Here is a 27301-nt window from a genome sequence, read left to right on the forward strand (position 1 = left end):
TTCGAGGTGTGAAACATGTACTAATGAGTCTTGCAACATGCGCATATTATTGCATATAATGAAATTAAGATTATCACATGTTGTGTTGTTCTACTAGCCTTTACACAAATTATGTATACTGTGCATACATGTAAATATTCTCTATTTTTAGCCGATCAGTGTACTTGTTGATCACGTGGCCATTGTTTACATTTGCATTGAAGGAGGAAGCCACGAATGTTTGCAATAAAGAGTTTTGTTTCGCTTATACAATTATAAAGCATGTTTTTACCGATCCCTTTCGTTCAGAGTTTTCAGAATGACAGAATTGCTCGTTTCCAATTCCGAAAGCTTCCCCGCCAAACTCCGCAGCTGTATAGTATTCAGAAGAACATGACTATCACATACGCATAAAGATTACACACTAACATATGATATAGTTACAACAAACTTCAGTATTCAAAAGAAACCAATAAATATCACGTTACCTCTTCAAATACAGCACCGTGGATTTCCATTACATGTATATTGGACAATACCTGTGCCTATGGGAATTGTTCGAAAATGATTATGATGATAACCTAGCAATAAATAAGAAAACGCCCTCCGTTGTTGAAGACTGTTAAATGCTTTTTCATGAATTTCTTAATCATGAAATAACTAAATTAAGTTATATTTAAACACACACACATTGATGGACTTACCTCCGGCATTCTATCAGAAATTTCCAGTGCTATTTATAGCCGAGATAAAATCCACGACGCAAATCGAAAGTAACTTGACAAGTATTGTACTTGGCCTATCTATCAAAATTAAAACAACATCGATCTCGTTGGTTCAATTCACCTACAATAAATATATATCCTTATTAACGACGAAATAAAACAAGACATGATATCGGGACTAATTGAAGTTATATGCTTTGATATGGAATCCCATATACAACACCCGACTGCAAGTTGCATACTGCCATCAGGTTATTCCCAGTGGCGCATCCAGAAATTTCTGAATGTGGGGGAGGGAGGGAGCAATATGGCTATGTGTCTTGTGACTATCTTGAGACCCTCAATAATGAGCCCATGGCGAAGTAGTGGTTGGGGCCCAGGGGGCGAATCCCCTGGGAGTACTGAGTTCTGACAAAATAAGACATATTTTAGCGTTTTTGGACGGATTTATATAAAATGAATCATCTATGTGGAGGAGGTGGGAGTGGTGGTGGATCTGTCACTGCATTCCATAAAAAAAAAAACCAAATGCTAACTGCCAAATAAATAACCATTATAAAAACAGCATCTAAATGCCTAAGGAATTTGGGAAGGATTTGGAAATGATGTTGAATTGGGTTTTTTTTCTATATGAAAAATTAAAACTAAATCAAATAAAACAATTTTTCAGTCATCTAACATTTACTGTATATGGCAAACAATATACTAGTAGCAGAAAGAATCAAGTACTGATGGGAGTTGATTTTATGTAGATTTGCATCAGATACTTCTGGGATTGAGAATTATTACAAAATAATAATAAAAAATAGAGAAGTACACTCAGAAGTCAAAAACTTGTGTTGTGTCTCTATAACAATCAACGCGCATTTTGTTATGTTTACATACATATAGACACTGGTAAGTTAACACATTGTCTGGATTCTATTTTACAATCCAACATATTATATAGTAATACTCTTAAAATATTTTAAATATTTTATCTTTGAAATTATGTATGATCTTACTTAAAATTTGAAATTCAATTCCTAGAGCTCTATGCAAATCATCTAGGAAAATATCGATGTACATAACTTCGTAAGCATCAACAAATGACAGTAAAATAGCTACAGTTTATTCAATTTACAAAAATAGCCGTGTGGTCTTAATTTTGCACATGTGGGAAGGTTAAAGTGATCAATTTCATAAATCCTAAAAGGAATACAAAATTAAGAGTTGGACAAACACGGAGTCCTGTATATATTAGAGGCTGGACCTGGCGCCTAGGAGGAGTAAGCATCCACAGTCGACCGGTCACACCCGCCGTAAGCCCTATATCTTGATCACTTAAACGCATGTGATTGTGTACACTCCATGTCCCACCCCATCCTTGTATTTTTGAATGGTATTTTGGGTGTGTGTTTGATCAAATATGAAACTTCAGTCAGTTTAGTATTCTTTTCACTTTTAGTATACTTTTTTATTTTGTTATAAGATTTGTGGTTTTGAATATTTGCTGTTAAGACTGAATTTTCAATGATAAATATAATTGAAACAATGAAATATACACTATTTTCGTTAACATTCTTTTTACATTATTTTTTTTTTTCATTTTCGAATTATTCATTATTATTATCCCTTTTTATTAACTGCCTTTTATTTTTGCTAATTAGATCAATGAATTTCATTTAAAAGCAAAACAAGATCCATATTGCTAGATATATTTTTCGTATTCATATTTGTATGTATTTCTATATATTGATTTCTGACGAATGAAATTTGCAATGGACCGGAATAGCTGTGTGTCGAAATATAACGGTACCCGATGACGTATGTCCAAATCGGTTGTAACACGTAAACAACGGAACGAATGTTGTAGATCTGTAGCTCAGCGACTTTTAGCCTACAGTCTATTCTTTATATTGTTATGTGGACGCCTAATTTTTTTCTGGTACCCATATATTGTACTATAACTTTAGAAACCATTAAACAATACGGGATAGGCCAATATATCTTCGCATCTAAGTAGCCTATCGAGTTAGGCACCCATCGGTCCTCCAAGTCTTTTTATGTACTGCGACAGCGATTTCAACATGCTCATCAGTGCCAAGAAAACTGAATGCACGGAGATGAAACATGTGAAGCCAGATATTTATTAAATTCAACGACCTTCAAATAATTAAAATATATATAGTGTGATAACGTATAAAGAACATGTGTGAAAGTAAAGGCGCAGCGCAGACGATGGGTGGATCTCGGTTGTATCTGGAGTGGATTGGAGGACTTAGTTTCGTAATTGGTTGATCAAATAACTAAAACTGTTAACTAGTGCAAGGTTTTGTAACTATCCCTAACATGGTTACATATATATTCAAGTTCATAAATTGAGCATATAATCTATTTGAAATTTTGGGGGCAAAATCGATTGATGTACATAGCCCGATTCCGACGATGGCACGGATCCGGTTTTATTTCAATAATATTGTTTGAAATAAATATTTTATTAACTTTGAATAATTACTGGTTTCGTAAAAAGACAATGGAACAATCCCCAACTATAATGTTTAAATATTACGATTTGTATTAAACTTATAGTTTGGAAAAGTATACGGATTTCGTGCATGGAATGTGAAATTCCGGTTATTTGCAGAACATAAAAAGTAAAAATTCACTTATCCCCCAGGCCTTGATCCAAAAAAACTCTTAACTTCTATGCAGTATGTAATATACTAATTTACAATTCATTAAGATTTATTGGATCGAGGCCCGGGGGTTATACAATTTTTTGGTGCATATTGTTGGATATTATCAGCTTTTACAAAATTAACACAACTGTTATGGGTTCTGCATGTTATAATTTCTATATGCATGAATTTTCGCGGGAAAAAACACACTCGATTTGTAAAGAAGAAGGTCTAAGCTATTTCATACCATGATGAAATATTGGAATGAAGATACTTTATTTTACCCAAAATCACAGGGCCATATTTGGGTATTCGTGACTCTTGTTCTTTCCAAATATATTCTTCTCTAGTACATCACATCTGTAAGGAAAAAAAAATTGCATAGTCATGTAAAGCATTTCATGATCCAGGGTGGGGCCGGAGCGGATCAGAAACCCTAGATTTGGGAAGATGGGTGGGGCCAAACTGGGTATAAAGTGTTTATGTGTAAAATATTTGAATAACATAGCCTTTAATGCTATTGATTGATTGTATCTTATTTAACGTCCCTTTCAATATTTTTTAATGGATGTGGAGACGTCACCAAGACCGGCGAAGGGCTGCAAAATTTAGGCCTTTGTTCGGCGCATACAGCCATTGAGCAGTGAGGGTTCTTTAGCGTGCCAAAGCTACTGTGACACCGGACATCTGTTTTTAAGGCCATCTCCAAGGACCCATGACATTCACACCTGATGCCAAGAGTTTGGCAATGGAACTGTCACTACCTGTTTTAACGACCTAGGTCTGTCGCGGCCGGGATTCGAACCCCGACCGTTCGTATACAGAGCGAACACTCTACCTCTAGATCACCGCAACGGTGGTAATGCTATTGGTACTAAATTCTGATTATAGATATTTAAAGAGAGCAGGTGTCCTTTACTAAAATTGTAAATTTCATGATCCAATGACAGGGTTTTAGTTCCGGGTGGGGCCAAAATTATTATAGTGACCAATGTTTATAACAACATCATAAAGTTTATATTTCACCATGTTGAAAATTTTCAGGACATTTTTTCCAATCCATATTTGTTATTTCCTTACAGAAAATGTATTATTTAGTTGTGCGAAAATAAAGAATAACGCTTGCACTGGGTTTTTTTTACTGTTGTTCCTGCTCATTAACATTACAGACAGAATTCATGAAGTCAGCCTAGCGTTTTTCAGTACTTTGATTTAATGAGCATTTTAACTTTAAAAAAATAATGGGTTCAACTTTGTGTATAAATAATGAAGATTACGTGAATCGACAGAGAAGTGCATATAGAATGTAAGTGTGATTGATTCTACAGAATTAGTAATATAAAAGTCTAATTGAATATTAATCAATCAGATATTATGGAAAGTTATTTCACCATTATGACTCTAAAAGGCAATAAAATCATTGAAGAACTTGGTCGCGGCCCAAGGGAAATAATGTATTTTTTTAAATGGAAAGTTTTGATAATGAATCTAAATGGCAATAAAATAATTTAATCTCTCTATTTAACAAAGGAAAACTAAATTGACATTTTATTCATTGCACGTACCGATTTTCTAATTTCTATGTTACACACAAGGTACACGTGTTCTATCTGTCAGTCAGTTGACGCTTGCTGCTTAAGTACTTTGTCGCGGCCCACGGGGAAATATGTATAAAAATGTGTATTAAAAACCCTGAAATTCTATGGCGTGTGGTTTGATTTTCAAACTTATGACAAATTTTCTTGAAAACAACAAATTATTAGGGTTTTTCATCAATATTTAATTTGATTCAGCAGTAAATGTTAACGATTCACGATAATTTCGGTTCGCTTCAATTTGACGCTAACACAAATCAGTTGACGCTACTATCATTGCCGATCGTTTGTTTTCCTGATTGTGGACACGTGTGTACATGTATGTATCTTTGGATTTGAGAGGTCCACACAAATGCTATAGAATACGCAGAAACCGCAATTTCAAAGACACCGACTTTCTTGTAGGCTCCACGGGGCCCCAAGTTTTTGACCTGCACTGTATATTATGACCGGTGATATTCCGTCTGCGTGTAGGAATTTTTGAATAGTGTGAAATATCGCTGTTGACATTAGATAATAGTGATATTTTGGTCGTTTTTCAACGTACATGCTCGACGGTATAAAAGTAAATTTTACAGAAACTATGCATTTAAGGTAGTACTCTACATCGTCATAATGGCTGACTTCCTTTAAAAACATGGATGACAAAATCGATATCAGCAATATTTGACTTTTCCTTTTCCATTTAAATACCTAGCCGAGTAGCTCAGTAGGTTAGAATACCGACTGTTGAACTGTAGGTCGCAGGTTCGAGTCCAGCAGGGGTTTTAAATTTTTTTCAGATTACCTTCTACTAAAACTGTATTTTTTGACAAAATAAAGTAAATTTGAAAATTTTCAAATTCAAAATATTTTTGTACATATCCTTCACTTTTCATCTACATCAAATTTCTCTGGTGTAGCATACCTCCTTAAACGTGTAATACGAAAACGATTTACGAACTCTTTGCTGCTAGCGCTGAACGTCATTACATCTGTTTGTGAAGAAGTGCTCAGGTCCACACCACCTTGAGCCGAATGACTGCATAGAGGAGTTGATAGAATCTACTCCCAAAAATAGGTCTGTTTTCAAATTTTATGCCGAACATTTTTTAGTTTTTATTTTAAGAGAAGTTTATCTATATATGTTTCATATTTTGTTATGTTAAACGTGTTGTCCTCTCTATTAGTAAATGTTTTCAATATTACATCAAAATTGCTATCAAGTTTTTTAATTTCAGATCTAGGCCCAATCACATATAATTTCATTTACTGTTTATTTGAAAGAATGTGCTGTTTCTCCTATTAGAAAAAGGTTAAGGACTGCTTATGATTTACTTGAAATGGCTTCATGTAGTCGAATTGTCATTTTAAAATTGTTGAAACCAAGAAAAACATCATATTCAGAAGACAGTGTGAAAATTACTGTTCATTATTTTCGTAAATCAAATTTAAAAAGTTATAATTCTTCTACTAAAATGACATTTGTCTTTGTAAATCCTGGCGATACCAGTACTTTCTCTTTTAGGAGATATTTTCTCCTAAATTTATCAATTTTGATGAAAGAAATTTCATAGCAGTTCTTGAATTGGATAATTTGTAATAAAGCTACTCTGACCACAGCTAATTATGAATTCTGAGACTTGTTGTTTCTCGATCTGCCTATACTTATTGTGACACTAGTCGTCTTGTATCAGATACTACAGGGAGGGGGCCTCCGTGTCCGAGTGGTTAGAGCATCGCGCTCAAAATCACACGGCCTCTCACTTCTGTCGGCGCGGGTTCGAATCCCGCTCGCGCCGGTAAGTGAGAAGGTTTCCCAGTTTACTTTCGGAAGATCGGTGGTCTCCTCCCAGGTACATTGTATCTGGGTTCTCTCTTCCACCAATAAAAACTGGGCGTCACCATATAACTGAAAAACTGTTGAGTGTGATGGAAAAACATCAAGCAATCAACAGACACTGCTGTGATCAAGCATGTATCATCGTTTATCAAAATGGGAGGAGACAGCCGGAGAATAAGTTGACTCACAGATATTCTCTCTGTACGTACATGTATCATTCATTACTACTTGTGCTATGTGTGGGGAGGGAAAACCAACCAATACATCGAACTTTGCATGTACAAAGAGAAAAAAATAACGGTTTTTGCATGTAAAAATAACAGAAAAATGTACGTTGTCAAAAAAGGTGGCCCCTCCCTTCTCCTTTGCTATTGGTACATGTACTTCATAGTAGGCGATTCAATCATCAGCATATCAATTTGAGTGTGTAAACTACCAGACACAAGCGAAAATGCTAAACTATGTAGCACTTATTTTGACTAAAGGTATATATATATATATATATATATATATATATATATATATATATATATATATATATTAAACGAAGACAAATATACAATGCACCACTAACAAGATTTGACAGTCGTCCACCGACAACCTCTAGTGGTTTTGATATGCATATGAAAGGTGAAGATAACGAACAGTGATCAATCTCATAGTTCCTATAAGCAATACAAAATAGAGAGTTGGGCAAACACGGACCCCCTGGACACACCAGAGGTGGGGTCAGGTGCCTGGGAGGAGTAAGAATCCCCTGTCGACCGGTCACACCCGCCGTGAGCCCTATATCTTGATCAGGTAAACGGAGTTATCCATAGTCAAAATCAGTGTGCCAAGAACGGCCTAACAAAAGGTATGAAACACATCAGACAGCATTTGACCCAATGATAGATTTGACCCATATGCGTCTTTAAAAAAAGAAAATGGGGAAAAATACAGGATGTTTACATTGTTTATTTGTTACTTAGAATACATTTATTTATTAACGATTGAGAAGAATCTTGTGCGAAGATCAACCTGTCATATAGCGTCTGTGTTTTCTGTGTCTAGCTCGATCGCCTGAGCAAGCATAGATATGCACGTGTATAACGAGAATATTTCAAATCCTCTCCGGAATCTTTAATTTACTTTTGAAATGATACTTTATATCGGGCTTCATCTTTGTACGATACAAATGAGATCTTGAATAGCAATATGCCAGGTGGTGTGGTTTTTTGATTAACACCCTTAGAAACATCTGTCGGATGTTTATGTCGACCTTTCAGATAGTTATGTCTCCTTTTCTGACCTTTATAGCACCTTGGCAGACCTTAATGTCGATTTATCAGAAATAGCCATGACTATGAGCTCTATAGTTTGTTGATAAAATGTGTTGATGCCATACATAATCGTGTACAGCCCATCTACTTGTTTTATAATGTGACAATGACATCACAATCCATATCCCCTTGTCAATATACAACAGTCTCTATATCGACTTCAAAAAGTCGAATTTTCGTCATATTTGTCTCCAAAAAAGATTGGTGACGTCTCCATGTGAGTGACAAATTCTCGAGAGGGACGTTAAACATGATACATCCATTCATCCATCCTTCGTAATGTATTTTCAAACTGCAACCCGACATTGATCCTTAGATTAGTCTGAAATACTATTCGACTTCTTCAGCTACGAATAGTACTGTTTTCACTGATTTTTTGCAGCAGCCATTACTGTTCACATGTACAGACGACAGGTGTTGAATTATGAGATACTAAATACATATTTAACCGACCCAGGGTTAGAACGTTGACAATTGTTTCGTAAATCAGGGGAGAGTAAATTTCACCAGTTGCAAGCTTAACCAGTAGACAATTTTAACCAAGGTTTTGAGCAATACTATTTATTTTCAGCATAAAATTGACATCTTGTCGACATCTTTTCGGAGACTTGCTGCAAATATCATCTTTTAAACGTCGCTTAATAACCTGGACGACAATCATTTTTATTGGCTTAATCATTGGGGATATGTTATGTCATCGTGTTGATTTAACTACAACCAAGTCGACAAAAATATGCCGTTCGGTTTATGTAAAGAGAGACTGCCTCTATTCAGATGTCCCACCTTTACAGTTTTTCCATCGGAACACGATTCCGATCAACAACGTAACAATATAAGATTTTATTTCTTTCACACCTGTCGATTAAACGTTACAATATTGGAATTCGATTTGTAATTTGCAACCCTGAAACTATACTACAATTTTCAAATGAATCCTCGCAAGCATAAGAGGAAAAAGTCTGAAAAAAGATAGTTCTAGAAGTGGAGACCACGGTTAGAACTGGCAACGTAATTCAAAGTCTGAAAAGAGATGGTTCTAGAAGTGGAGACCGTGGTTAGAACTGACAACGTAATTCAAAATCTGAAAACAGATGGTTCTAGAAGTGAAGACCACGGTTAGAACTGACAACGTAATTCAAAATCTGAAAACAGATGGTTCTAGAAGCCGCGTTAGAACTGGCAACGTAATTCAAAGTCTGAAAAGAGATGGTTCTAGAAGTGGAGACCGTGGTTAGAACTGACAACGTAATTCAAAATCTGAAAACAGATGGTTCTAGAAGTGAAGACCACGGTTAGAACTGACAACGTAATTCAAAATCTTAAAACAGATGGTTCTAGAAGCCGCGTTAGAACTGGCAACGTAATTCAAAGTCTGAAAAGAGATGGTTCTAGAAGTGGAGACCGTGGTTAGAACTGACAACGTAATTCAAAATCTGAAAACAGATGGTTCTAGAAGTGAAGACCACGGTTAGAACTGACAACGTAATTCAAAATCTGAAAACAGATGGTTCTAGAAGCCGCGTTAGAACTGGCAACGTAATTCAAAGTCTGAAAAGAGATGGTTCTAGAAGACCGCGGTTAGAACTGACAACGTAATTCAGAGTACAGAGTGTACTCCTACGAGTTGGATCTATTTCAAACCTGTCACTACAACTCAGTGGTAGAACGTTCGCTTCCTAACTGAGAAGTCGTGAGTTCGAGCACCGCTCGCTCCATGGCCGCGTCAAACCTAAGGTGTAAACATAGATAGTTATTGCTCCTACACCAAACGATGGACATTTAGAATCCGGATATGACCTTAAAAATGGAGGTTTTAAGATTTAGCTGATTCTGTTGTTTGAAGAACGTTTTCTGGGGTATGCCTTCTTTTGAATAAAACAAGGCTGTCAAGGGATGCACACCGAAGTCCTTTACAATATATTCATGCGCGTAGTGCGTGATGAACTACGGAAGTTCAACAAAGTGAATTGACGGCTGGCATCCACATGGCTGCAAAATTTATACTGAAGTTGGACCCACCCACCCTTGAAAAAAATCCTGCATCTGCCCTTACTCGTAAAAGCATATTTAACACACACGACTAGCCTCAGGTTCATCACTCTAAATGCAAGAATACTATTGATACAGTATTTGTATAGTTAACACTAAAATGGATGTTCATTTGTATTTAATGATACAGTTCATAACATTCATCACAGTCGCTTCTTCTGCACCGAGAGAACGAATAATGAAATCCATATCCACAACTCAGCACTGAATGTCACAATACCCCATTTTCTTCATGTTGTGATTTCTAGAAATACACAAAAGAAATGTTCCATGTTAATAATTGTTTTCCGTTTTCGTGATCAAAGCAAACTAATTATATATTTGTTCTGTTGCCTGATTAAGTTGATGACAAACCATTCCGTTGAATCTCTATTGTTGTGAGAGGTTTCTCACGTTTCATCTTCATATCCGAAAAGGAAGCCTGCCATCTACAAAATGAACGAATCCGAATTATTCCTGGTAAACTTTCTACGTGTGATAAACTTGTACTAAGACTGAAAAGGTACATACACATGTCCTTCCAATTCAACTATTATTGAACCCTTCTTATTTCGGCCGTAGGCCTTTTCCATTTTCACGTTAACATTTTCCGGGAACTTGCACCACGATCCATCCATTTTGTATGTCCACTGAACGCCGGAGGCAAACGCTGAAATGAAAAAGGTGAATATAAGGAACAGCGATCAATCTTCTATTATCTGTAATAAAGAACACAAAATCGGGAACACGTGAATCATTTCTAAATCTTATATCTACACTGTAATGTAAAATAAAACGTCAGTTTTAAGCTCTGTAATATCAAATACTGACAAAACTGAGATTGTACTGAAAAATGTTTGTATTTGAAAGCACTGCATATTGATAATTATCGAATCACCGCAATTTCATCACTTATTTCTTGTTAAGTTTTGAAACAGGTATTTCATACTATAATTCTAAGAAGTAATAAATTGAACGGTGAATGATTCAACCGATATTGTCCTATGTCAGATACAAACACTTCTTTTGTCTGGTTGATGTCAATGGTTCCTCCATTTTAACAGCTTCATTTGTTTTCGTTGTTCTTTTGGGTCTACCAGGCTGATTGTTCCTCCTATTAAGCTCTTCAACTGTCATTACTTTCTTGACATCTCTGTGTTCATCTTTGTTTTCATGTTGAATAAGGATTTCCTTTGATTTTGGATCATCTGACAATGGAGTAGATTTTAAAGAATCTGGAGATGCGGAAGTAGAGGCAACTTCAGACGGCATTGCTTCTGCTCCTCCCAATGCACTTCCGGATCCCCAAACATGCGTCTTGGTAGAGTCACTGAAACATAGTTCAAATTCATAATCTTTTACGTGCTCCTACTACAGTGCAAAACGTCAGTAATATGAACGTTTTGTTACAGTATCATTGAAGAAAGTCTATCTCCTACATTTCATCTTCCCTGTATATTCTCTTGAATTATGTCAATTTTTGTGCTTTGTTTTGTTTTCTACATTTAAATTGAAAAAAGGCGATAAGCATAATTGATACCACCAAATATTTATATAAATATTAACAATGAATTTTCATTTTGGATACCATTGGTCCTACAGTAGTTCCTACATATTTTGGCAATGGTGAAATGTCCTCTCTGATATAATCGATGTTATAAATATTTTGAATCAGTGTTATCCCTCTTTATATATTTTACTTGAATTTTCGGTGTTAAACACGTATCTATTACATTGAAACAAGAAGATAAGTGCATCTCAGCTGTGTGTTTTACTGGTCACTGTATCTCAGTAAATATAGGTAGTGGTTGCTCCCTCGCCAAATGCTTTGCATTTAGAAGTGACAATCATAGGTCTTTCGGATATGACCTTAAAAACGGAGGGCCCGTGTCGCGGTAGGCGTTGACACGTTAAAGAACCCTTACTGCTACAGTCTTGAGCACTTGAAGCATACATGTAAGTCTAAATTTGTGTTACTTCACCTACAGCTGGTGACGTCTCAATATGAATGAAATATTCTCAACGGGATGTTAAGCAAATAAACAACCAACTGATCTTAGCTATGTTGGATTAAACACGAACACTTTACCATAGCTTTACTTCGAAGAACCCATCACATCCAAATTTGTATTCTTTTTTTTCCAGGTTCGACCATCTAACCTGTTGACAAACACAATTTGATACAAACATCATCAAAACAGTGTGCATGCCTTTGAATCATTCATTATTGCATTGTTTCGCAAAGTATATCTCTAAGAAAAATCTCGTTATTCTTTCATTACGTTACAATTTCTCATCAATAATACGTCGTCATGGAATAGATTCGCGATATCATATTTCTAGTGATTTGAAAAACCCAATTTCGCGGAAATGCATCTACTGTACTCGTTTCGATTTTTCATTTAGATGACGCTTTCTGCCTGTCCTGTAGCACTTACTACAACTGTTCCATTTTCATTGACGTTTATGACAACTCCAATATTTCCTATGCCTCCATCTTGATCTCCATGCCGCCAATTTCCTCCTATAATGATATAAATAATATACGAATCCGAGATTGTACGTCCTTCTTATTCTTCTAAAAATTTACTTCAATTAAGGAAGAACAACACATCAGAGAAAAATGAAGGATATGTACATTAATATATTTTGAAATTGAAAGTTTTTAAAAACTTCAAATTTACTTTATTTAGTCAGAAAATGCAGTTTTAGTAGAAAGTATATAATCTGGAAGAAGAAAAATAAAACCTTCTGCTGGAGTCTAACCCGTAATCTACAGATCAGGAACTGTATAATTTTGTATTATTTGTTCACGTGCAATAATCTCATGTAATGAGGAAATAAAGAATGAATGAACCGACTGAGCTATCCAGCTAGGCAAACGAATTTAAAAGGAATATACAATATTGCATATTGATATTGTTATTTTCATTCATGTTTTAAAAGGAAGTCAGCCATTATGACGATATAGTATACCTCCTTAAAACAACTGTCACTTTGGAGATAGATGGGTAACCAATTGTGGACAACAAACACGCTCATGTTAGAATTACCACGGACACGGATTGAACACCCCTTATACAGATACTGAACAGAGTAACTGCTTTTTCATCTTCTTCGCCAGCTAAGGGTTTTCAGTTCAGTGGACGGAAAACCCTTGGCTAGCGAAGATACTTTTTCATGTGTTTACATTTCAATCCGATTGGATGCCTGTTTTTCATTATCATACATGAATATATGAAAAGCTTACGCTTGGTTATAAGGTTCGGCAAAATATGACATTAGAATATATCAATGCTTTTAATTTTGTCAGCCAAGTTACATGTAGTATTAGGGAAACAAGAAATAATAATGGCATTTTAAATTCCGATTTGTTAAAATCCAGAATGTGCTAGTGATTTAAATATATTTTGGAACTGTATATTTTCCTGCTTTTTTTATTGAATTATTTTGACTGTATGATATCAACTCTTTCTATTTGGATTATATATATATATATATATATATATATATATATATATATATATATATATATATATATTGGGAGAGAGCTACAAATCAAACCCTTTAAAAACAAACTTCGATTTACGGCGCAGAAGATTGATTGAATATTGTTTAACGGCCCTCTCGAGAATATTTCACTCATATGGAGACGTCACCATTGCCGGTGAAGGGCTGTAAAATTTGGGCCTATGCTCAGCGCTTACGGCCTTTGAGCAGGGACGGATCTTTATCATGCCACACCTGCTATGACACGGGGACTCGATTTTTGTGGTCTCATCCGAAGGACCGCTGCACTTAGTTGCCTCATAAGACAAGCAAGGAGTACTGAGAACCCAGCTATTCTATCCCGGATCCCCACTGGACCGCATGGCTGAGGCCTTATATCGCTGCATTCTTGCTTCGCCATCTCATTTTAACATTAAAAATTCCAAACATTTTCCTACTACAAATGTATTATTGATTAAAGCCCTATACGATCCGAAAAATCACAGTTTTAAATGATTTCGTATCTTGACATAGCCATTTTAGATATCCAGACAATTCGAACCCCGATTCATTTCCATTCTTATACTCGTTTTGAAACAATAACCTCTGTGTGAACTAATATCTCCACAAATATTTTGAATGGAATTCCTAGTTCGATTAAATGATAATTATTTAAGTAGGTTTGAATATTCAACTAAACTCAACTTTCATCAGTTTAATTCTCATTCCCGCTACTCTAGTGCAAGGGGCCACACTGGACTTTCTGTAGCATTTTTATACTCAATACTGTACCTTTAGAAAAATTATATACTTTTAATTTCTATTTATTATTCGTGTTTATAATAAATGAAGACCGAATACATATCTCGAATCGAATATTATAGCAACGGGGTTCGAATTGACTGTCTACCTGAGATGGCTAAGGTCAACAAAAGTCATTTGAAGCTGTGAGCTTTAATGAAAATGCGAAGGTATGTTTGGACGCATGGATAGTAGGAAAATATGTTAATATATTTTTATATTAAATTTCTGAGACGGCGATGCAAGAATACAACGATATAACTCCTCAACCGTGCGCATTTTGTTCTGCGCCGTCGCTGTAAATCAAAGGTTTTTATATGAGGTGGATCTGTAGCTCTCTGATCTGTCCCAAATTTTTTTTAAGAGAGCTTTATTTCTGCGGCTATATACAATAATATAATATAATTACCCCATATTTTACTGCAGACAAAATTATATAGTACATTATATCATGTATATATTTTATGCATAAATTATCATTTTAAGCTATTTTCTGTCTATTTTATACGTGACGACAATGAAAAAGAATTTATTATCATTGTTTATTCGTCTTCCATGCGTAAAATTACAAGAGGATCATGGGCCACATCACTCATCTGAGTCACCTTGGACCATATTTAAAGATTTTTCGTAAATATTCGTATTCTCATGTAAAACTTTGATCCCTATTGTGGCCCAAACCTACCCCCAAGACACGATTTTTACAAACTTGAATCTGCACTACACCAAGAAGCGTTCATGTGAATATAAACTTTTCTGACCCTGTGGTTCTTAAGACAAAGATTTTTAGAGATTTTGTGTGCATATGTATGTAAAACTTCGATCCCCTGTTGTATCCTCACCATATCCCCAGGGCTGTGATGTCAACAAACTTGGATCTTGAGAAGATTTCCCTATATATTTGTATGTAAAACTTTGATCCCCTATTTTGACCCACCCTACCCCCGTGAGCTATGATTTGGACAAACTTGAATCTGCACTATGTCAAGAAGCTTTCATTTAAATGTAAACTTTTCTAGCTCAGTGTTTCTTGAAAAGAGGATTTTTAGAGAGTTCCTTATATTTGTATGTAAAAATTTGATCCCCTATTATGGCCCCCATCCTAACCCCGGGGGCCATGCTTTTACCAAACCTGAATGTTCACTAATTAAAAAAATGCTTTCATGTAAATTCAACTTTTTTGGTCCAGTGGTTCTCGAGAAGACGATTTTTAAATGACGCCACACTTTTTCCATTTTTGTGATTATCTCCCCTTTGATGGGGGCATAGTCCTTCATTTGAACAAACGTAAATCCCCTTCACCCAAGGATGATTTGTATCAAGTTTGGTTGAAATTGGCCCAGTGGTTCTGGAGAAGTCGAAAGTATAAAAAGTTTACAGACAGACGGACAAACGACGGGCAACGGGAGATACTGATCAGAAAAGCTCACATGAGCGTTCAGATCTAGTGAGCTAACAATCTACATAATATGTACTGTAGCAGGGTAGGTTTCATATCGTGCGAACATTTACAGTGACTTGGAACTCCGTTTTAAAGGTCGAATCCGAAAGGCCAGTGGCTTTCACTTCTAATGTCAGACGTTTAGTCCAAGAATAATTCTGTCTATAGCGTATGTTAAACGCCAATGTCTTTGCTGTGTTGATCAACATAATTTGAAGCATATTTAGCATTAGCAAAACTAAATACACTTTCATTGCATTGTAATAAAAGTAGAAATCTTTATTTCCGAAATCAGACATAAAAGCAACATTTAACATAAGCTAATATTTTCTGACTTGCATGGATGTAAGTGCTAGGGGGTAATTTTGTGGGAGAAACCCGGAATACTCAGAGGAAACCTACGTGTCCGAGCGGATGACTGCCATACCCTCTCACATCCAACCACTGTCATTCACGGGGATCGAACACGAATCGCAGCGGTGAGTGTATAAACCACTAGGCTATCCAGACACCCTTACATTATAATAGTTACTATGATTTTGATATTCTTTACCTCGTTCCACCAGACATCCTACGGCGATCAGTTCCCCCTTTAATACCCGTGGTTCGTCCACCACTAGAATGTCGTATCCTGTGTGTGCATCATACCTGTAGCTGTTCTTGTGCCCGCAGTCCCACTCTACCCAAACACACTTCTCTCCTAATGAAAATTAACATACTAATCAGACAAAGATTACCATTCACTGAACTCACAGGCACCTGCGAGATTAACGACAAAGCAATTTCAATCCACATTAAGCCAGAATTTGGGAGAACAGTTAGAAAATATGTATTCCCCCCTTGATTCTAATCTCAAATGGTTCAAATTCAATTTGCCTTTTTCGAGAATTACAATAATCCAGAACTAATATAAAACTATACGACAGTGTGCATAATTATGAGAATCAGAGAATTACTAGCATATCCATGTATGAACAGTAGCTTACGGTAGAACAGGCATAAAATATCGCTACACCAATATACGTTTCACAATTTTGGTACATAAACATTTAGATATTTTATTGACAATATTATAGTATTTGATTCGTGTAAATCGTAGAAACAAAAACTATTGTATTTGAGACAACTTTTGATTTTCAAAACAAGGCACGTGTCCTGTTTATGGTAAAAAAAAAATCAACTTCCAAACTTTTGTCTTCTTTATTCTATATGTTGCCCCTAATTGATTTATCATTAATGTATGTCGAAAACTTGAATGTTTTTGGACATACTATATACATGTAGTTCTCAATTCCGCACGTAGTTTCCTGGCTATGGAACGAGTGTTGACAAACACGATATCAGGAGCCTGGATTTAATAATCGGGGCTTAGATTTAAGTCCGTATTGTGTCCAATTATCGCAATACTTCGGCGAACGAACTATTACAATTAATTTCTATAAGGAAGACAAAATGCATATAAATCTGTATACTTTGAAAACAAGAGGTGTGTCTTTTAAGTTGTGGTACCTGTATGAAAATTGGCCTTCCGTAAATAGCTCTGTTCTACTTAACTTCATTGATTGTAGGATTCAGTTTCATCATTTTCCATGCTACATGTATGACAATCAAAGTCTATTACTCGAAAATGAAAATGACACTTGGAATTCCGAAATATAAATTGTCCAAAAAGGATATGCACGTCTACAAATGATAGTAAACTACGTGCTATATCAAATTTCTTTACAGATCCCCTACTCCTGGGTTGATATGATAACAAGGAGACATGCACAAATACAGACATATTGGTGCAGAGATATGTGGAGCGCCAAATTCACATTTAAACTCATATATGTAATTGAAGATATCTTTAATTATTTGAACATATCAATTCATGTGATGCGCGGAACAATTCAGTCAAGGGCCTCTTCAAATAATAAGGATATCTTCAATCTGAATTATCGTGGGCATCAATTGAATTGTTGATAGTATTGTTATTCTGATGAATTGATGAGCGCTATCACCGATTCTTAAAAAAAACAACAACCGAGGACGGGAGCTGTAATACGACGATCAAAGTTCCATAACTCCAGATACATCATGGTAAACCAATGTTAAATGTCTTTTTACAATGCATATGACGACAGATTGGGGTCAGGTGGACAGGCGGTGAGACAAAGTGGAAACTACTTGACTTCCGTACTGAAGATTCAAAAGGGTGGAAATATTTTTCACACAATAAGAGACATATATGCAAGAAATATTTCTGACACCATGAACTGTTAGTACCATCATGTCCAACGACAGTCCCAGGACCATGCTTATCTTGATCTCCCCATTTCCAGTCCGGCCCCCTCCTGACCCTAACTCCAAGTGGAGGTAACTCCGTCTCTTTCAACTCACGATGACTGTTCGAAGATGTATTGATGCTGCTGAAATACTTCCCCAGATGAATGACCTCATCCTGTGAATAGGAAGGAATTAACTTTCATCGTTTCAAAGGGCGAAGGATATTATGTACATGTACAACACTTGTGGTGAAATGAAAGTACATATGTAATCTTTAAAATAAAACTCCTTAAGGCGGGCCAACCATTGAAACATGACATTAATTATTTTTGTAAAATTAACATCCCTGGCTTATGTTGTTCAAATAAAAAAAAAATAATTTAAAACTTAAAAAGACAAAAAATTTTGAAATTTCCATTTCAGTGTCATGGACGTTAAACCATTCACATCGTTAGAAATCAAGATCTTCGTGTAAATTATAGCATCCTTGAAAGTTCATTTGAATGAAGAAAAATCTACACAACAAAAATATTCTATGAAAAAATTAACCCTTCCAGTAACATTGAACTTTAAAATCAAAATGGAATTTAGTTCATGTAAGCAACCTAGTGTATAGCAATGAAACCATCTTTCACCTGATTTTCATTCAACCTGTAGAAATATTCTTTTGGATCTTGCAGATTTGCAAGGTTACAAATGATAGAGTTGGGTTGAAGGAAGATCTGTCGCGGAAGCTTAGTGGTTGGGGCGCTTTTTTGCAAATTATCGGCACCGCACAAAGCCTAACTGTTAAACACCAAGCACCTAGCACTAGAAGTAAAAGTCACAAGTCTTTCTGGTATGACCTTAACAAAAGACCCATTAGTCTTAGGAAAAAGACGAGCGCGTGATCCGATTTACATAACCCGACTAGGGATCACGTCAATCGGAACTCCTCGAATGTCTCGCGCACTCGACATAGATCTCGGATGTAATACGATGGCATCCATGAATTAATTTGATGCATTGCTACCTATGACGTACGTAACGTAGTGCAGTAAGCTGCGACGCCATAGTTGACAATGCATCAAATTAACTCATGGATGCCATCGTATTACATCCGAGATCTATATTGAGTGCACGAGACATTCGATGAGTTCCGATTGGGGCTCACGTTCATGTGAACTTTATGTTAGCCAATCAGCGCATCGCCTTTGAAGTCGTTAGTGTTCATAATTCAAGGAAAATGGCTGCAATTGTTTGGTTTGAAAGCAATCGGAACTCCTCCAATGTCTCGAGCACTCGACATAGATTTCGGATGTAACGCTTCCACGCCCCGCCCACTGATGACAACGAAAGTCACATGTTTTCAGACTCCGTCAACTTATGTAAACAATATGGTGGAAGATTTAGATCTTATATTGGATACCTTTTCAATCGCCTCGTTTACTCGTGAATTTTCACAAAGGGTTCGACATACTTCAGAGAAAGTTATGTTCACATAATTTCAGTGAGTAAGAACGCGGACGAAACAGTAATTATAACTTATTTGTTAGCGCTAGATGCTTTCGCTGCATTTGAAGTGTAGAAACACCACATCGTCTAACCATCGATTTGCAGGATTCGGCTGTCATCTGCATTACGTTACGTACGTCATAGCTAGCAATGCATCAAATTCAATCATGGATGCCATCGTATTACATCCGAGATCTATGTCGAGTGCGCGAGACATTCGAGGAGTTCCGATTGGGTTTGAAAGAAAACACATAGCAGCTAGATGTGACGTCACAATGCACCATTTACGTCGACTGCAAACTCCCCGTCGATGCCTCATTACGTCACCTACGAATAGACCTCTCCTCAATTTCTCACCAGAGGGCGTTACGCTACGCGCCCTCTGGTGAGAGAATGGACCTCTCCTATGTGACGTAGCACAATATACAGATTTGTATATTGTGAGTCCGCGATTTTCACGCAGGCAAATAACACTAAAGAAGTAGTTCGCAGTTAAAAGTTTGAAAATATTGATATTAAGAGCATTAATATAAAAGTATGGATTTTATTTTAAACATAAAATGATCAAAAGATCATTAAAAAGTAGGGAGACTCTGTTCAAATTATTGTGTAAAGTAATGAACTTGATGTTTACGTTCTTGTTTTGAAAGTTGTTTACGTTTGACGTTATGTTTTTTCATCATTCTACAATGACGTCACAGTATACGCGGCCTAAGAAATCGCTATCCCATAATGCCTAAGTGGAAGAGTTTGGTTTGTGAGCAAACGAACTCTGGTGGAAGTTTGCGTCGACTGGCGTCGCGTTAATTACGTAAACCATCCAAATAATACCAATCGGATCACGCGCTCGTTCTTTTCCGTAACCGGTTTGCGGTTACGGATATAGCCGAGTAGTTTCGATTGTATTTATAAATACATGAATCGCAATAGGGGATTTTCGAGTTCTTCCGTTCCGTGCGTATTTTGTGTTTTAGAATCTACCCAAGTCACGTGATTTTGAGGCATGCTTTCTTCCGGTTTAGCTAACAATCAGACGATTTCGTTAATTTGTTTTACTCACTGGTTTTGATACCGAATTTAAGAACCAGTGCCATTGGTGTGTGGCAGAGGGATGTAATAGGGTTTTACGGAATAAGGGAAAACAGGCACCTAGCATCGTTTTTCGGGGTTGGGAGGGGGTAGCCATAGAAGATGCCTTCACACTATTTTGTCTAAAATTCTTGACAAGAATAAATTATAAATATATCAAAACAAACAAAACCTAACAATGTTCTTTTGACCCGATGTTCATGTATTATTTTTGTACATAATTTACTTTAAAGCAGATTAATTACTTTATAAAGTTATTAACTTTCCCTTAATTACATGCTTGAAAACATCTGCATGTAAAAGAAAACAGTGCGAATATTATTTAGAAAGTAAATATAGTGGCTACATATATAAATCATCCCATAATAGACGTCTATAAATAGACCCACACGCGTCAGAGGAATCCCAACCTGATGTATTAACTCATACGCAACTGTCTAGTTTTAAGGCTGAAAGAGCGTAAAACAACGAATTCCTAAGAGGTATTTGATATTTTTATTTCTATTAAACCTATGGTACAGTACTGTTATAGCAAAATACACAGCTTTACACAGATACATTAAGACCACCGATGATCTGAAAGTTTGAACTGGTCACGTGACTGTCACTTGAAATGGCAGAGTGACGCGGTTATTTGTAAACATCGATTTAAAATCAAATTATTTGGGTTAAAACAGGTGAAATAATTTATGATAGGTCTTACTGTCTCATAACTACATACGTGCGATGATTTAATAGCGTTTTTACGAGATGGAAAAAAAATATTGTAATTCGGACCATACAGCTTTAATGTCTGAACTTCAAAGTTGAACGATGTTCCAAATTGAAATTCTTTTTTAAGATTTAAGTTATTTCTTAAAACTTTCAGGAATAGATACTTGCATAAAGATCTGATTTCCATTTGGTTTTCAAAAGGAAATAAGCAACGCCAAGATAACTGGAAGAATAGCCATAATCCCGTGTACTATATTTTGTACTTATATTTCAGACGCACCAATTTCTTGGTTCACACTGATTTTCAACACTTCTAAGATGACTGCCATGTGAAACAATGATAAAAAAAACCGGGGCGAGACCATGTGATGTGAAACAATGATCCACAAAACCGGGGCGGGAACATGTCATATGAAATGCTACCCGGACACCCTTTTTGACATATTTTGATAATAACTACATCTATATTGTATATATAGGACTGTATTGATGAATAGAGTGTAATTAGAACTTACGAAGTCGCGTCCGACTTGCTGGCCCAGTCCAGAGAGCATCGGATTGGTATCTAAATCCAAACCCAACATCTTCATCCAAGACAGATCATCGCTTTCAAAATCAATTCCCTTGTCTATCATGTTGATAGCTTGTACCTGTAAAATGGTTTATTCCCGTTATCATATTCGCCAAATTATAAACGCACATTGTACATGTACTAGCATAAATTCCACAACAAAGCATATGGGTCATCTTCATTTTCCTCATCGTCATCGAATCCATTTCGTTAGTCGTAGTTTGTGTGCAATACTGTACCACGCCCTGAGATCTTCAAACATTATATCAAGTTTTTGATATGCATAAATTGCGTTTAAAATGGTATAATACTAGTAGTCAAAAGTCCAAAATAAAATGTTCTGCAACGTTACATCACCAAAATATTGTGAATTATGTAATTACGGGTTTTTTGTTTTACAGATAATGAGCACCTTATAGTGTTTGGACTCCTAAATAATATTTTTACCGTGTTCTGGGTCATGCGAATTAACTTGTCCATTTCAGTCGATTTATACATTTTCCCGTGAGTGTTCTTGCATATTTGCTCCATCATATCCTACGACAAAGATAAAATGAAAATGTTCACGGTTAACCATTGTCATAAACCAGACTTGTGATAGAAATCTCTGAAAACATCCTCTGATCTCAACAAATAAAATCAAACTCACGGTGTCCGATTGTCTCAGAGATACGCAATACACCCTGAGTTTTCGTCTTTCCAAATCGGACGTTACCTCATTCAGCCAAAGATGTTTCTAAAAATAAACCATTAAAACTTTTTCGTATGTTTATACTCACAATACTGGTATTTTAATGTTAAACATCCATATGTTTCTTATTAGAGGGACTAACCATGACAGTCGTTTCCAACTTGATTGAAAAGTCGTCTTCTCCGGAAGCTATCATGTCGGGGGTTCCTTTGCCGTCGCTGATCAGTATTATTCGGGAAGGGACGGGGACATCAGCGATTGTCGTATTATTGTCTGCATAAAGGATTTTACAAGTTCAGCATCCAATGGTTTAACATGATTCTTATTTCAAAGTGTGAATCGAAGTAGAAAATCAAAATAAATATCTGTTGTTTTGATTTTCCTTTTTACTTCCACCCTAACAAATTTCAAATGTTAATACATAATACTTTTTAGGAAAGATATGTTGTTTTACGTCATATTCCAAAATTTTCATTCAATAAGACACATCACTAGCATTTAGGCGAAGTTCCGCAAATAAATACATAGCGCTCACTGTACTACCGTTGTGGAAATCTTTATCGTACCAAGGCCAACTTGATACAGGGCCTCCGTTTTTTTTAAGGTCATACATCCAAAAGACCCCTGACACTCACTTTTAATTCCAGGTGTTTGGCAAACAAATAGTCATTACCATATCGAACGTCTTAGATTTGAAGCGGCACCAGGATGGAGAATCGAACCAGGGTCTATCGGTAGCGAGCGCCTTAACCATTAGGGGCGATTTCAGTTTGTACAGGAGTGTGTACCTAATTAGTAGGATAAATATGAATATTGCAATGTTCTTTCTTACCCCCATGTATGATACTCCAGCCAATCACATGAAACGTTAAGAATAATTCATCGTTTGAAAACTGACACACGAGCAGTATCATTACACGACCGCCATATTGCTACTACTCTAGCCCTCGTAGAAGACGAAGAATCCCTATTGGATTGCACTCGATTAGCTCGATTTCAAACCCCGAGTACGAAACGAAGTCGCCCTAGACTACTACGACAGGTTCAGCAAGTGTATGTTACCTTACTTTTTCGATGAAAGGTGAAAATAACGAACAATGATCAATCTCACAACTCCTATAGGCGATACAAAATATAGAGTTGGGCAAACATGAAACCCTGGATATACCAGAGGGGGATCAGGTGTCTAGGAGGAGTAAGCATCCCCTGTCAATCGGTCACACCCACCGTGAGTCGTATATCTTGATCAGGTAAACGGAGAAATCCTCAGTCAAAATCAGTGTGCTAAGAACGGCCTAACAATCTTTTATAATGAAACACGTCAGACAACAATTAACCCAATGATAGTTTGAATTGGCGAACTAGATCGTTATAACGACCACAGAATTTGTGATATGCTGACTTTAAACGAGACTGTTGAAACCCCTGTGACATCAACTTCTTTGTCTATAGTCTACCTCGATTAGAAAACTGATCATACGCAGAACAAATAGCTCTTTCGTGTTGCATCACTTGAAGGATAAGTAATTTTCAATTCAAGTCGGAACTATTTACAGCGAATAAGGAACATTAACCGAGCTTTTATTGTTATACGCCGTACATGTACGTCATCCACTTCACGTTTTACATTGGACTGTGGTTTATTTTAGCGCCATTGGCGAAATGGAGTTGCAGCTGATTAAATCAGGTTCGCTGCTAAATGTTTGTCATTTTTGTGTTCCTAGCTAAATAACAGTAAACCCGCTTTTCGCGGAATGGTGTACATGCTAAATATGAAAGTTCTAAGATATTTACAGTCTTGAACAAACTCCTGAATATTCATCAGTTGTAAGGTAAGAGATTTCATAGACTTACTGGTATCAGGGGTTCAAAGTTATAAAGATTGCAGGTCATATTTTTGTAAGACGTCAAATTATAGCAATCAAAGACATCAATTGCCTTTTTCTTCATACTTACCGAGTCCTAAGCAGCATGCTAGAGCCATGTACAGACCAGCCGACATTGGTGAAGGCCCATCCGGGGTCAGTAAATCTGAAAAAACAATACCAAACCTGAACGATTCCTGACTGGGAGAATCAAGAACCGTTCACTAAATGGGTACGTCAACAGTTGTAGGTGAAGTAGTAATCTCTTCAATTTCAGGAGATAAAATATTGTGCCATGGAAGTCATCATTTGAACGGAAAATTTAGTGACTACAGTGTATTTTCATTTTGCAATTTTCATACCTAGACGTTAAGCAATGCAAAATTAAAAGTGATAAATAGTTAGTTTAACAGTCAAATCACTTATTTGAAGCGAACAGCAGTGTCACCTAAGTGCACATTAATCGCTAGAACCGGCCGAAGCTCAAAGTAAATCCAGGCATGAATTATGAAGGACTGCTCAGAGATTCGGTGAAGGCGCCAGTCCAAATATTCAGACAAGCCGAATCTCAGTTGAGATTAGGTGAAGTACCACAAATTTTGACCTATACATAGCACTCGAGAGAGTTCTATATTGGAGGACGCTGTGACGGTACATACTATTGTCAGGCACATATTATATATGTACATATCCTATTGTCGTCTGTCGGCACATATTGTCACTGACAATATGTACCAAGACAAGGCATATTTCTTGCATCGCGGTATGTATTGTCGTCGGCGACAGTATGTACATGTACCTACTCACATTGCACATATTACATCGGGAAGAAGGTGGGGAAAGCATTCAATGTTGTTTTATATGTATTAATGGATTATTGATGGAATTATGAGAGAGAGAGAGAGAGAGAGAGAGAGAGAGAGAGAGAGAGAGAGAGAGAGAGAGAGATTGGCTCATATTTAAAGATTTTTCCTATATACATGTATTCGCAGGTAAAACTTTGATCCCTATTGTGGCCCCAACCTACTCCCGGGGGCCATGATTTTTACAACATTGAATCTGCACTTTGTCATGAAGCTTTCATGTAAATGTAAGTTTTTCTGGGCAGTGATTTTTCAGAAGATTTTTAATGATTTTCCCTTTATATTTGTATGTAAAATTTTGATCTCCTACTGTGGCCCCATCTTTCCCCCGGGGACCATTTTTACAAACTTCAATCTATGTCAGGAAGCTTTTGTGTAAATGTGAATTTCTTTAGCCCAATGGTTCTTAAGGAGAAAATTTTTAGAAGATTTTTTTCTGTTTATTAGATATGTAAAACTTTGATCCCCTATTGTGGCCCCATCCTAACGTTTCACAAACTTGAATCTGCACTATGTCAGGAAGCTTTCATGCAAATCTCGGCTTTTCTGGCTAAGTGGTTTTTGAGAAGATTTTCCCTATATATTTGTATGTAAAACTTTGATCCCCTATTGTCGCCTCATCTTACTCCCGGGAGTCGTGATTTTAACAAACTTGAATTTGCACTATGTCAGAAACCTCTCATGTAAATTTCAACTTTCCTGGACCAGTAGTTTTCAGAAGAAGATATTTAAAGTTTTTCCCTATATATTTGTACGTAAAACTTTGATCCTCTATTGTGGCCCTATCCTACCCCCGGGGCCATGATTTGAACAAACGTGAATCTACACTATGTCAGGAAGCTTTCATGTAAATGTTAACTTTTCTGGCTCAGTGGTTCTTGAAAAGAGGATTTTTAAAGAGTTCCCTATATTTGTATGTAAAACTTTGATGCCCTATTGTGGTCCCATCCTACCCCCGGGGGCCATGCAGCTCTTCTGGCCCAGTGGTTTTTGTTTTAGAAGAAGATTTTTAAACTAGAGCAAAGCTCGTTGCAAAGCAACGAGAGGTCTTCCGTCGGAGCTGTGTGACATAAAAACCTAGCAATTAGACATGATTGAGAAACGAACTGTATATTAAATTGCAGATTTTAAAATTGATGCCTGACTCAATGCTCTAGAGTTTTGAATTTAAAACAAATCAAACGTAAGACCAGGGACGTATAAACAAGTATATACATCCCCGGAAAGACTGAATTATTCGAAAAATTCAATGTGATAAAAAACATAACAGTCTGTGTTATATTTAGGACGACAATGATTACCCTGGTTCACACGCGATGGTTCCTCGAGGCTGTTACGTAATTGTAAACAAAAACAAACCCTGCGGTGTATGTAAGATGCGTGTAGTTAATGACTGAGTTATTCTATGCTTGAAGGTTTGTTTCTTCAATTAAATATATCGTTGTTTTAATAACAAACGTAGAAGAGATAACCTTTTCCTCTTTTTTTCTTTGGAACGATTGTTTACATTAAAGCTACTAAATAATAAAAAAGAAAGTTGTCGATAGATGATTTTTAAAAGAACCATAGATTACGTTAAAACCTTATTTTAAAAGAATATTAGCCTTTCATGAAGTCAGATTTATCAATTAAAGCAAGTTTATTTAAGTTATACGCATATTTTTCCCCTTCACCTACCTAATGATACGGTTACCTGTTTGCGGGTCAAGCTTTTTTACTCATATATAACACAATACTCGAGCAAAATATTATGTTTATGAGATCAATAAGATGTTAAAGAACAACTTTTTCAGCAAAAACCATATCGAAATATTTACCGTTTTTGAGTTATAAAGCGAAAACTTTGAAGATCCCCAGATCCCTAATTTAAGGGGCCAGCCTTTT

The 27301-nt window shown here is 36.3% G+C and overlaps 1 protein-coding gene across 1 annotated transcript in view; it reads right to left on the minus strand.

The window, feature by feature from the left end:
- The window catches only part of LOC130054997 (uncharacterized), a 91163-nt gene that overhangs the window by 53205 nt on the left and 10657 nt on the right, over positions 1 to 27301 (minus strand). The window contains exons 10-24 of the mRNA XM_056166140.1: positions 24646 to 24720; positions 22832 to 22962; positions 22648 to 22734; positions 22446 to 22535; positions 21943 to 22077; positions 18131 to 18305; positions 16416 to 16562; positions 12570 to 12655; positions 12221 to 12291; positions 11151 to 11461; positions 10663 to 10801; positions 10507 to 10580; positions 684 to 712; positions 468 to 524; positions 272 to 351 (exon numbers count right to left, since the gene is read on the minus strand). Coding sequence (XP_056022115.1) covers positions 272 to 351; positions 468 to 524; positions 684 to 712; positions 10507 to 10580; positions 10663 to 10801; positions 11151 to 11461; positions 12221 to 12291; positions 12570 to 12655; positions 16416 to 16562; positions 18131 to 18305; positions 21943 to 22077; positions 22446 to 22535; positions 22648 to 22734; positions 22832 to 22962; positions 24646 to 24720 — 1687 coding nt within the window. The remainder of the gene's footprint in view (positions 1 to 271; positions 352 to 467; positions 525 to 683; positions 713 to 10506; positions 10581 to 10662; positions 10802 to 11150; positions 11462 to 12220; positions 12292 to 12569; positions 12656 to 16415; positions 16563 to 18130; positions 18306 to 21942; positions 22078 to 22445; positions 22536 to 22647; positions 22735 to 22831; positions 22963 to 24645; positions 24721 to 27301) is intronic.

The sequence above is a fragment of the Ostrea edulis genome, chromosome 5 (genome assembly GCF_947568905.1).
Source record: "Ostrea edulis chromosome 5, xbOstEdul1.1, whole genome shotgun sequence".
In the NCBI taxonomy this organism is placed as follows: domain Eukaryota; kingdom Metazoa; phylum Mollusca; class Bivalvia; order Ostreida; family Ostreidae; genus Ostrea; species Ostrea edulis.